The 13,111-nt window shown below is 35.9% G+C and overlaps 1 protein-coding gene and 1 long non-coding RNA gene across 2 annotated transcripts in view; one reads left to right on the top strand and one right to left on the bottom strand.

Moving 5' to 3' along the window:
* The window catches only part of PIP4P2 (phosphatidylinositol-4,5-bisphosphate 4-phosphatase 2), a 64,410-nt gene extending 58,465 nt beyond the window's left edge, over nucleotides 1-5,945 (top strand). The window contains exons 6-7 of the mRNA XM_020870010.2: nucleotides 3,261-3,351; nucleotides 4,031-5,945. Of these exons, the coding sequence (XP_020725669.2) occupies nucleotides 3,261-3,351; nucleotides 4,031-4,174 (235 nt within the window). The 3' untranslated portion in view covers nucleotides 4,175-5,945. The remainder of the gene's footprint in view (nucleotides 1-3,260; nucleotides 3,352-4,030) is intronic.
* Nucleotides 1-13,111, bottom strand: part of LOC110122491 (uncharacterized) — a 67,850-nt gene that overhangs the window by 48,728 nt on the left and 6,011 nt on the right. The window contains exon 2 of the long non-coding RNA XR_002309244.2: nucleotides 11,025-11,173. This is a non-coding gene — a long non-coding RNA (uncharacterized lncRNA). The remainder of the gene's footprint in view (nucleotides 1-11,024; nucleotides 11,174-13,111) is intronic.

A 13,111-nucleotide genomic window follows, 5' to 3' on the forward strand; every position in this document is an offset into this window, starting at 1 on the left:
AACAGAGTTTCTCCTGTTGGGCTTTAAAATCATTGCAGATGGTGACTGCAGTCATGAAATCAGAAGACGATTGCTTCTTGGCAGGAAATCTATGACAAACCTAGGCAGTGTGCTGAAAAGCAGAGACATTACTCTGCCGACAAATGTCCATATAATCAAGGCTATAGTCTTCCCAGTGGCCTTGTGTAGTTGTGAGAGCTGGACCATAAAGGAGGCAGAGAGCCAAAGAATTGATGCCTTCCAACTGTGGTGCTGGAGAAGACTCTTGAGAGTCCCTGGGACAGCAAGGAGATCAAACAAGTCAATTTCAAAAGAAATCAACCCTGAATACTCATTGGAAGGACTGATGCTGAAGCTGAAACTCTAGTATTTTGGTCACCTGATGCAAACAGTCAACTCATTGGAAAAGTTCCTGATGTTGGGAAAGATTGAGGGCAGAAGGAGAAGAGGGCATCAGAAGATGAGACGCCTGGATGGCATCACTGATGCAATGGACATGAACTTGGGCAAACTTCGAGAGATGGTGAGGGACAGGGAAGCCTGGTGTGTTGCAGTCTGTGGGGTCCCAAAGAGTCGGACACAACAGGGCAACCAAACAACAATATCATCCACTAACACAATATGTGATATACGATATATGTTAATGTATGTATGTTTAGGAAAGGATAAAGTACTAGTTTGGCTTTTTGACCTTTGCTATACTTTTCTGAAATTTTTTTAAAAATCAGAAGTAGAGAGAACTGAAAACTATTGAATTTAGAATTTCAGTTGAAAGATATATTTTATGAGTTTTCCATAGGCTTCTTGCATATGTATTTAAGATTTTTTTAAAGTTTAATATCTTTAATTTTCTAATCCTAATTCTAACAATGCAAAAAATTAGTATTGTTAAAATGGCCATACTACCCAAAGCAATATACAGATTTAAAGAGACCCCTATCAAATTACCCATGACCTTTTTCACAGAACAAATAATTTTATATTCATATGCAATCATAAAGGACCCAGAAAAGAAAAAGAGCAAAGCTGAGGGCATAATGCTCCCAGACTTCAGACTACACTACAAAATTACAGTAATCAAAACAGCATGACATTGACACAAAAACATATGTGGATCAATGAAACAGAATAGAGAGCCCAAAATAAATCCATGCATCTATGGTCAATTCATCTTCGACAAAGGAGGCAAGAATATACAATAGGAAAAAACAGTCTCTTCAGCAAGGGGTGTTGGGAAAGTTGACCAGCTACATCTCTAATGAAATTAGAAACACTGTCATACCGTATGCAAAAATAACCTCAAAATGACTTAAAGACTTAAACATTAGACATGACACCATAAAACTCCTAGAAGAAAACATAGGCAAAACATCCTCCGGTATAAATTGTACCAATATTTTCTTAGGTCAGTCTCCCAAGACAGTAGAAATAAGAGCAAAAATAAACAAATGGGACTAATGAAACTTATAACGTTTTGTACAGCAAAAAAACCATGAAGAAAATGATAAAAAAACTAGTGGCTGGGAGAAAATACTTGCAAATGATGTGACTGACAAGAGCTAAATTTTCCAAAATATAGAAACAACAGCAACAATACAAACAACACAATTGAAAAATGGGCAAAAGACCTAAATAGGCATTTTCCAAAGACATACAAATGGCCAAAAAGCACATTATAAGATGTTCAGCTTGGCTAATTATTAGAGAAATGCAAACAACACTACAATGAGGTACCACCTCACACTGGTCAGAATGGAAATCATTAAAAATTCTGCAAATAACAAATGCTGGAGAAGAGTGGAGGAAAGGGAACCCTCCTACACTGTTATTGGGAGTGTAAGTTGGTTGCCATAGTGGTGGGGTAGGGGAGAAATAGATTGGGAGTTTGGGGTCAGCATATGCAAACTAGTATATATAGAATGGATAAACAATAAGGCCCAACTATGTAGCACAGGGAACTATATTCAATATCCTGTGATAAACCATAATGGAAAAGAATGTAAAGAAGAATTTATATTGAAGAATTTATATTTATATTGGAGAATTTATATGTGTATATATATATATATGTATATATATATATATATATACATATATATATGTAAAATTGAATCACTTTGCTGGACAGCAGAAATTTTAAAAAAACATTGTAAATCACCTCTACTTTCATTTTTTAAGAAGCACAATGATTTTAGATGTTGCTTGTGAAAGTAACTCAGTCATGTCCGACTCTTTGCTACCCCATGAACTATACAGTCCATGAAATTCTCCAGCCAGAATACTGTAGTGGGTAGCCTTTCCCTTCTCCAGTGAATATTTACAACCCAGGGATCAAACCCAGGTCTCCCACATTGCAGGAAGCTTGGCTGGCATCATTTACAAGAAGGAAAATGCTAAGTGTCCAATAGTAAGGAATTCGTTATGTTATATTCATCTTTCAGAATTCTAGTTTGAGAATACTTAATCATGTAGAAAAACGCTTATGCTAAATTACTAAGTTAGAAAAGATGGCTGTAGAAAAATAGGCCAAAATGTTCAGTGGTATTCATGGTAGTGGAATTATAGGTAATTTTCCTTTTTATTCTTTATTCTTATATTCAAATTTTCTACACTAAACTTATACCAACAGTTATAAATGTAGGAGAATCAAATGCTATTTTTAAGATAGCACCTGTTTGCCATTCTGAAATAGAGTGTTTTGGAAATAAAACTTTATCTTGGAAAATCATCGTTGACTATTGTGGGTTTTTGTGGATGTTGTCAATGACCAAGACTTGAATTTTGTTTAAAGCCACAATGATTCACACACAAACTCACTAATTATGATTTAGATAACTCATTAAAAATATCACTTTTTTATTATTTTTATTTTTGTTGCGCTGGGTCTTTGTTGTGGCCTGCAAGCTCTTTGCTGTGGCACATGGGCTTTCTCTAGTTCCAGTGAGTAGGCTTCTCTTGTTGCAGTTTGCAGGCTTCTCTAGTTCTGGCTCGAGGGCTTAATTGCCCTGCGGTATGTGGGTTCTTAGTTCCCTGACCAGAGATTGAATCCACGTCCCCTGCATTGAAAGGTGAATTCTAAACCAACAGACCACCAGGAATGTCCCCCAAAATATCATTCTTGTTATGCACATTCTTGTCTCTCAAGTTGAAGAAATAAATGGAAGTATATGTGTTACCAAAGCCATGGATTAGTACAAAGATGATATGGAGAACCTTCATGTAAATACTTAATATTCTTTTTTGTTCTCATGAATTTACAGTTCTTCAGTGGGTAGTGCACTTCCTCGAAGACGCTGCTGTGTATATATTACCATTGGAATGATATGTATTTTCATTGGAATTGGATTAACTGTGAGTATTACTCTATTCATTGTTAGAATTCTTTCCTCTTAACTTGATCAGTAGTAAATGGTGAGGTTTGGAACAACTTTCATTGACCCCTAAAGAACCTGCCTCCCTGACATACCAGGCCAGAAGCTTCTGAAAAATTTTGAGCAATCTGAAGGCAATCCATGGGCTTGTTCTCAGTGGAATTTGCTCATCCAGGTGAAGTCGTGTCTTGGTATCCCTCTGAAGGTTCTTGATACTGGGAACTTTATCATCCATTTAACAAAAAGCCCCATTTGTTTTTATTTAGTGCCAGAACCAGTTTTGCCATGGCCAGAGATGAAGCAATACTCATTTAGCTACGATGGTCTAAAAAAAATTCTTCTTTTAAAAATAAATAAAATTTTAAAAATTCTTCTTTTTATTCAAGTCAAACAAAGATTTATTATCAATATGGGAACGGCATCAGGATTATAAATTAAATTCCTTTATAAATGTTTTAATGGAATTTTTATTTCATAAAATTTATAGTTAACATAACCTGCTATGTCATTTTATGAAATTTTGCTCTGTCAGCATTAGTCAACAAATGCAGCAAGTCATATTTTGTCATCTCGGGAATACGTTTCATAAAAATCACCAAAAAAGCCAACACAAATTCTCAGTTTCTAACCTTTTATTTTTATATTGCTTTTTATTTTAGGTTGGCACCCAAGATTTTGCAAGACGATTTCATGCAACCTATGTTTCTTGGGCAATTGCTTATCTCTTAGGTTTGGTCTGCCTTATCCGAGCTTGTTACTGGGGAGCCATAAGAGTGAGTTATCCAGAACATAGTTTTGCATAAGCTTATTTTATGACTGTGTGATGCAGTTGAGGGTATCTAGCAGTTCTTGATAAGCTACTCTGGACATCTTTAGATCACTTACCTAATGGATTTCATTTTCATTTATGTATGAAGTTTTAAGACTTTGGGAGCCTTATATGAACAAATGTTTATTGTACTACATTATAGGCAAATAGTTTGTTTTGCTGCTAAGTTTTCAAGCTCCAAATAATAAAGCTTGGTCTTCATGTTCTTTTACATCTCTTAAAGATATTTTTGATTTGTTCCCAAACATTACACATAACACCACGCTTTCATTATTTTTAAATCAATTATTCTATTACTTGCTGGTCTGTGAGTATTCCCAAGAAGTGTTTATAAATATTGATGTAATAGCTTCACATTTATACTCACTTTTTAATTAAACAGTGTCACAATTGCTTGCTTTAAAATCTAAGCAATATGCATTTTGCTTGAAGTGCTTATAGTAACTTTAACCTAAGATCATAGTGATATTGTTCAGGAAAAAAAATGTTTAGTGTACCTTCAAAGACTTGACATTCTTGTCAGATAAAGACCATTTCTAGATACTGTATGCTTGTTTTATGTTGTTTGTAGAAATAAATAATATTTTGGTAGTAATTTAAAATATAAGAATAAAAATATTTATTTGTCCACTGCTGGAGATATGTCGGATAAATGTTTGTTCTCAAAGATCACAGGACTTTTGTCTTTCATTTTTGTCATTGTTTGAAAATGTACTAATTATAAAAGTTCTGGCCTAGATTTATGAAATTTAATATTAACCAGCTCTATGTATTCCTTTATGGATTGAAGAAAGTGTTTCACATAACATGTTTCATAATATTCAACCATTTACAAAAATGTGTCTATATTAGGTTGTCCTCCCCTTCATTAGATCATGGTTAATTTTTCTTATTGGGGCGCGTGTGTGTGTTTTAGTCGCTCAGTCATGTCTGACTCTGCAACCCCGTGGACTGTAGCCTGCCAGGCTCCTCCGTCCATGGAGTTCTTCAGGCAGGAATACTGGAGTGGGTTGCCATGCCCTTAATTTATGGAATACTTGGGGCTTCCCAGGTGGCACAGTGATAAAGAATCTGCTCGCCAATGCAGGAGATGCAAGAGACTTGGGTTTGATCCCTGGGTCGAGAAGATCCCCTGGAGGAGGAAATGGCAACCCACTCCAGTACTCTTGCCTGGAAAATTCCACGGACAGAGGAGCCTGGAGGGCTACAGTCCATGGGGTCACAAAGAGTCGGACCCAACTGAGCACACACGCATGGAATACTAAAATGTGAAGGAAACCTGTGACATTTTACACTGGCTAAAATATTAAAATTAGATGTAGTTACTTTTGTCATCCTTCTCAAAGATAGCTGGTCAAATGATTGCCAAATTTATTCCAAATACAGATCAAAGATAAAAAGCAATGTCGTTTTCTAGGAATTCACTAGAATTTAGAGAATCACCTCTTGCACTGCCCATCTTTATAGTTTTAAAAAGAAATCACTTAGCTGAAAGGTAAAGCTTTTGAAGTAGTACTGAATAGAATTAGAGAATGAGGTGATCTGAGTAAATCAATTGGCTGTTCCAGGGATAAGAATAATATTTTTAATTATGTTCCTGATTAGTATAACAATGTACTCATCAGAGAGTTTGGGGCAAAATGCTCATAAACTTCAAGGAGTAAATGATAAATGTATAAATGCACTAGCTCAGGATTATATGTATCTTTGAAAATACACTAATAAAGATTATTGTTCAAAAATTACCTTGTCTATTCCGTTAAAAAAAAAGAGGTCTTTGCAAAGTTGCCTTGAGATCTTACTCTAAAGTTGTCATGTTCAAGAGTGCATATGATGTTCCTTTATATGATATTCACTTACATTTTTTCCAGTATTTTTGTGCTTTAAATATTTAAACATAAAGATTTTTAATTTATTTGTAATATACTTGATCCTAGGTATGAAATAATCTATTTTTTCTCAATGGTTGACTAGTTAGTAGCAGCATTGTATACTGAATAATACATTCCTTCCCCATTAACTTTAAACCACATTAAATTATATCCTATATGATCATATTTCTTTTGGAATATAACTCCATGATAGCAAGAAACTTGGTCTTATTTGTTGCTTTATTTCCAGCATTTAGAACAATGCCTAGTGTGTATGTGTTCAATAGATGCTTGTTGCACAAGTGAGTAAATGATTGAGTGAATTGGTATGTTAAATTCTTATATACTATGTATAGGTAAATATTTGTGTAGACTTGTGCTAAGGAAAGACTTTCCAAGTAGAACCTCAAAGCAGATATTAATAAGAAATTCAAGATCCATTTGTGATTAAAAAAAAAAAACTCTCGATAGTGTGGGTGTAGAGGAAACACACGTCAACATAAGAAAAGCAATATATGACAAGCCTACAGCAATATCATACTCAAGAGTGAAAAGCTGAGAGCCTTTCCTCAAAGGTCCGGAAAAAGACAAGGTGTCCACTCTTGCCACTTTTATTCAACATGGTATTGGAAGTCCTAGCTATGGCAGTCGGGGCTTCCGCCACCAGGTGGTGCTAGTGGTAAAGAATCCGCTTGCCAATTCAGGAAATGCAGGCCAGGTGGATTTGCTCCCAAGATCACCTGGAGTAGTAAATGGCAACCCGCTCCAGTATTCTTGCCTGGAACATTCCATGGACTGAAGACCCTGGTAGGCTACAGTCAATGGAGTGGCAATGAATCGGATGCGAACACACACACACAGCTACAGCAATCAGATAAGGAAGAGAAATAAAAGGAATCCAAACTGGAAAGGAAGAAGTAAAACTGTCACTGTTTGCCAATTATATGATACTATATATATAAATACAGAAAGTGCCAAAGACACCACCGAAAAACTACTAAAACTAATAAATGAATTCAGTATATTGCAGGACAAAAAATTAATATATAGAAATCTGTTGAATTGTATACACTATCAGAAAGAAAACCCCATTTTTGTAATGGATCATTTGTAAACGATCCATTTGCAATTGTATCAAAAAGAATAAAATACCTAGGACTAAATCAAATCAATCTTTTACAAGAGGTGAAAGACTTATACTCATTAAACTAACATTAATGACAGAAATTGAAGACCACTCAAACAAATGAAAAGATATGCCATTCTCATATATTGGAAGAATTAATACTGCTAAAATAAGATTCAGTGTAATCCCTATCAAAGCACCAATGGCATTTTTCACAGAACTAAGGACAAATAATTCTAAAATTTTACAGAAACACAAAAGACCTTGAATAGCCAAAATAATTGTGAGAAAAATGAATAAAACTGGAGATATACTGCCCAATTTCAAGCTATACTACAAAGCTGCTGTAATCAAAACAGTATGATGCTGGCAAAAAAAACAAACATATTATCAATGGAATCAAGAATCAAGAGCCAGAAATAAATCCACACATATATGGTCAGTTAATCTACAACAAGGAAGGCAAGAACATACAATGGGTAAAGGCGACCTCTTCAATAAATGGTGAACAGTTAGATGTAAAAGAATCAAACTGGACTACTTTCTCATACCACATACAGAAATAAACTCAAAATGGATTAAAGACTTAAATGTAAGGCCTGAAACCATAAAACTCCTAGAAGAAACATAGGCAGTATGTTCTTTGAGTTGAGTCTTACCAATATTTTTATGGATATGTCTCATCAGGCAAGGGAAACAAAGTCAAAAGTGAACAAATGGGACCACATCAAGCTAAAGCTTTTTCTCAGCAAAGGAAACTATCAACAGAACAAAAGGCAACCTATTGAATGGGAGATCTTTGCAAACAATATATCTGATACGGGGTTAATATCCAAAATATACAAAAAACTCATACTACTCAACATCAAAAAAAATTAAAAAGTGGGCTGAGGATCTGAATAGACATTTTTCAAAGAAGACATATAAATTGTCAACAGACACATGAGGAGATGCTCAGTATTGCTAATATCAGGGAAATGCAAACCAGAACTACAAGATACCAACTCACAGAATATTTATTATAAAAAAGATAATAAGTATTGGTGAGGATGTGAATCATAGGGAATTACTGATCACTGTTGGTGTGAATGCAAATAGGTACAGATACATGGAAAACAGTATTTAGGTTCCTCAAAAAACTAAAAATAGAGCTACCATCAGTTCAGTTCAGTTCAGTCGCTCAGTCATGTCCGACTCTCTTCAACCCCATGAACAGCAACATGCCAGGCCTCCCTGTCCATCACCAACTCCCAGAGTCCACCCAAACTCATGTCCATTGAGTTGGTGATGCCATCCAGCCATCTCATCCTCTGTCGCCCCCTTCTCCTCCTGCCTTCAATCTTTCCCATCATCAGGGTCTTTTCAAGTGAATCAGCTCTTCGCATCAGGTGGAGAAAGTATTGGAGTTTCAGCTTCAACATCAGTCTTTCCAATGAACACCCAGGACTGATCTCCTTTAGGATGGAATGGTTGGATCTCCTTGCAGTCCAAGGGACTCTCAAGGGTCTTCTCCAACACCACAGTTCAAAAGCATCAATTTTTCAGTGCTCAGCTTTCTTTATAGTCCAACTCTCACATCCATATATGACTACTGGAAAGACCATAGCCTTGACTAAATGGATCTTTGTTTACAAAGTAATGTCTCTGCTTTTTAATATGCTAAAGCCATTCAAAAAAGAAGAAATACATCATCTTTTAAAAATTTGCTTTCAAAGGCTATATATTAAAAACTATATGAAAAAAATTTAACCTACCATAACAAAAGTAAAATAAAGCAGAAATATTGGAATATTCCTGCAGTTTTGAAGATATGGGAAAATACACACATCCTTGGACCTAGCAATTCTGTCTCTTAAGAATTTATCCTAAAGGTGTTATGGATAAAATATTAAATGTGTATGTACAACAATGTTTATCACATCTTTATTTATAATGAGGGTTAAAAAGAAGAAAATGTCTAAAAATTCAATCATGTGGACTAGGTGAAATAAATTAGGGTTTCCTAGGTGGCTCAGTGGTAAAGAATCTGCCTGCCAATGCAGGAGACCCCAGTTCAATCTCTGGGGCAGGAAGATTCCCTAGAGGAGGAAATGACAACCCAGTGTAGTATTCTTGCCTGGGAAATCCCATGGACAGTGGAGACTAGTGGGTTACAGTCCATGGGGTTGCACAGAGATGAACATGACTTAGTAACTAAGCATGCACAGGTGGAATAATTTATGGTGTATCTATACTGTAAAACAACAGGCAGCAATTAAAGTTTTCACCTGTCCAATTGGAATAGTTTACAAAATATTGTGAGACAAAATCAGGTTACAATATGTAGAGTATAATTCATTTCTTAAAAATAATTTTACATATTATGTGTTGAAGAAACTAAGAATAATTAAACACTAAATGTAAGAATTCATTTTCTGTGCGTGACAAAAGATAACTGATTTTTACTTTATTTCTGTACTAAATTAATAGTTGGAAAGTCATAAGTTTCCTTTTGATAAACAGATAAGAATGCTAAGTGATGATCACATCAATATTTGTTACATTGTCATTTAAATTCTTAGAGTTAAATTTATTAAAATCCAAGCCAATGAATTTCATTCCTAAAACCTTAAGTTTAAAATGAACACATTATGTATTCAAGCTTAGTCTTGTATGAATTATCATGTATGTTTCACTAACTACATCCAAGTTTATGGCACCTTACACTAGTGTTATTTACAATAGAACATGTCTTCCGGTGACGAGTCAGAAGTGGAACACAAAGTGCTGGGGAAGCATTATTGGAGAGAATATAGCCACTGGTCAGAAAAGGAAGGATTTATTTGTCCCCTGTGCACCAAAGTAGCAAAAAAAAAAAAAAAGCCTTATTTCTTATTAAAGAGGGAAAAGATGGAACCATGATCAGGTGTTTTTGAGCAAGTCATTTGTGAGTATACATGTGTCAATGTGGAAGAAAGGAAAGAATTCTAATGATATGTGGCAAGTACGGTGCTAGTTTCACAACACGTGCTGTTTAATATTCACAGGAATCCTAAGAAGCAAGGACTCTTGTTTCTCCTTTGCCAGAGGATATTGAGGTGCCATTCCCGTAGATCTGAAAAAGATTTTGTGTAGAACATGCAACTGCAGACAACAAGCACTCCCCGTTAACTCTGATGTTGGTTTTTCCTGGATCATACTCTGAGAAACATACTCTTACTAAACCATGCTGAAAATGTACACAGCACATGTTCAGGTGCACTTTCTCTAGCATTCACATTTTCAAATATAGAAAAAACCTTGATTGGCTGTGAGTAGCAACTCATACACAACCCATTTCTTTTGCTTAGCTTTTATTTTTGATCTCACTATACTTGTGTTTCTATTCTATCATGAAACTATAGCCATTTCCATGTTCATGGTTTGGAAAACTGACTATAAGATCTAAATGTGCATTTGTTCAGTGTGATTTCAGTTTACATGCACATATTTATACAGTAAGCACTGAAGAAAAAACCCTAATATTTACTGAACTGCCTTACATATACTGACTTAATCTCCATGTTATAGTTATCATGATTCTAAGAAGTCAGAGAGGTTAAATAATTAAAGGTCACTCAGCTTATATGTGGGCATCCCCAGTGGTTTGTGGCGAAGAGTCTGCTCTCAGTGCAGGAGACACAAGTCCCATCCCTGGGTCTGGAAGACCCCCTGGAGGAGGAAATGACAACTCACTCCAGTATTCTTACCTGAAAAATCCGATGGACAGAGGTGCCTGGAAGGCTACAGTCCAAATGGTCACAAAAAGTCAGAAATGGCTAAGAGACAGCACAACAAACACAGCTTACGTGTGATGGAGTAAGGTGAATCAAGCAGTCTGTCTGCCTCCAAAGTTCATCTGCTTTCCACTACAACTTGAGGTTTCATTGTGCATTGCTATGTAGAGAATAACTTCTGAATTTTGTGTCCCCTGCTGTTCACTGTGTGTAACTCAAGTCTGGAAAGAAAAGAAAATACTTGTCCTACATATTTATTTCACGAATAGAATACTATAGCTTAAAAGTATTTTTTACTTTTATTTTTTATTATATCAAACTTTATTAATTTTATTTCATTTTATCTTAACAATACATGTTGCTATTGTTCAGTTGCTAATTTGTATCTGACCTTTTGAGACCCAGGCTTCACTGTCCTTCACTATTGCCCAGAGTACTCAAATTCATGTCCATTGAGTAGGTGATAATATCTAACCATCTCATCCTCCATCACCTCCTTCTCCTTTTGCCATCAATCTCTTCCAGCGTTAGGGTCTTTTCTGATGAGTTGACTCTTCACATCAGGTGGCCCACATATTGGAGCCTGAACTTCAGCATCAGTCCTTCCAATGAAATAGTCAGGGTTGATTGCCTTTAGGATTGACTGGTTTGATTTCCTTGGAGTTCAAGGGACTCTCAAGAGTCTTCTCCAGCACTGTAATTCAAAAGCACTCAGACTTCTTTATGGTCCAACTCTCAGATCTATTCATAACTACTGAAAAAACATAGCTTTGACTACATGGACCTATGTTGGTGAAGTGATATCTCTGCTTTTTAATATGCAGTCTAGGTTTGTCAGAGCTTTCCTTCCAAAGAGCAAGCATCTTTTAATTTCATGGCTGCTGTCACCATCTGCAGTGATTATGGAGCCCAAGAAAATAGTCTGTCACTGTTTCCATTGTTTCCCAATCTATTTGCCATGAAGTGATAGGACCATATGCCATGATCTTAAGTTTTTTTAAATGTTGAGTTTGAAGCCAGCTTTTCCACTCTCCTCTTTTACCCTCATCAAGAGATTCTTTAGCTCCTCTTCACTTTCTGCCATTAGGGTGTATCATCTGCATATCTGAGGCTGTTAATATTTCTCCTGGCAATATTAATTCCAGCTTGTGATTCATCCAGCCTGGCATTTCACATGATGTACTATGCATGTAAGTTAAATAAGCAAGATGACAACATAAAGTGTTTTATTCTTTCTTAGTGTTGAACCAGTCAGTTGTTCCATGTCCAGTTCTAACTGTTCCTTCTTGACCTGCATACAGATTTCTCAGGGGACAGGTAAAGTGGTCTGATACTCCCATCTCTTTAAGAATTTTCCACAGTTGTTGTGGTCCACACAAAGGTGTTAGCATAGTCAATGAAGAAGAAGTAAATGTTTTTCTGGAACTCCTTTGCTTTCTCCATGATCCAATAATGTCAGCAATTTGATCTCTGGTTCCTCTGCCTGTTCAACACCCAGCTTGCACACCTGGAAATTCTTGGTTCATGTACTGCTGAAGTATAACTTGAAGGATTTTAAGCATAACCTTGATAGCATGTGAAATGAGTGCAGTTATATGGTACTTTGAACTTTCTTTGGCTTGTCCTTCTTTGGGATTGGAATGAAAACACCTTTTCCAGTCCTGTAGCCACTGCTGAGTTTTCCATATTTGCTGACAAATTGAGTGCAGCACTTTAACAGCATCGTCTTTTACGATTTGAAATAACTCAGCTGGAATTCCATCAACCTCCCCTAGCTTTGTTCATAGTAATGCTTCCTGAGGCCCACTTGACTTCACACTTCAGGATGTCTGGCTCTAGGTGAGTTATCACACCATGATTATCCTGGTCATTAAGACCTTTTCTGTATAATACTTCTGTATGTTCTTGCCACCTTTTCTTAATCTCTTCTGCTTCTGTTAGGTCCTTACCATTTCTATCCCATAACATGCCCATCCTTGCATGAAATGTTCCCTTAAAATTTCCAATTTTCTTGAGCTCTCTAGTCTTTACTATTCTTTTGTTTTCCTCTATTTCTTTCTATTGTTCATTTAAGAAAATCTCTCTCCTTGCTGTTCTCTGGAGCTCTGCATTCAATTTCATACTTCTCTTTCTCCATTGCCTTCTTTCTCAGCTTTCCT

Source organism: Odocoileus virginianus, chromosome 15 (genome assembly GCF_023699985.2).
Source record: "Odocoileus virginianus isolate 20LAN1187 ecotype Illinois chromosome 15, Ovbor_1.2, whole genome shotgun sequence".
Classification (NCBI taxonomy): Eukaryota; Metazoa; Chordata; class Mammalia; order Artiodactyla; family Cervidae; genus Odocoileus; species Odocoileus virginianus.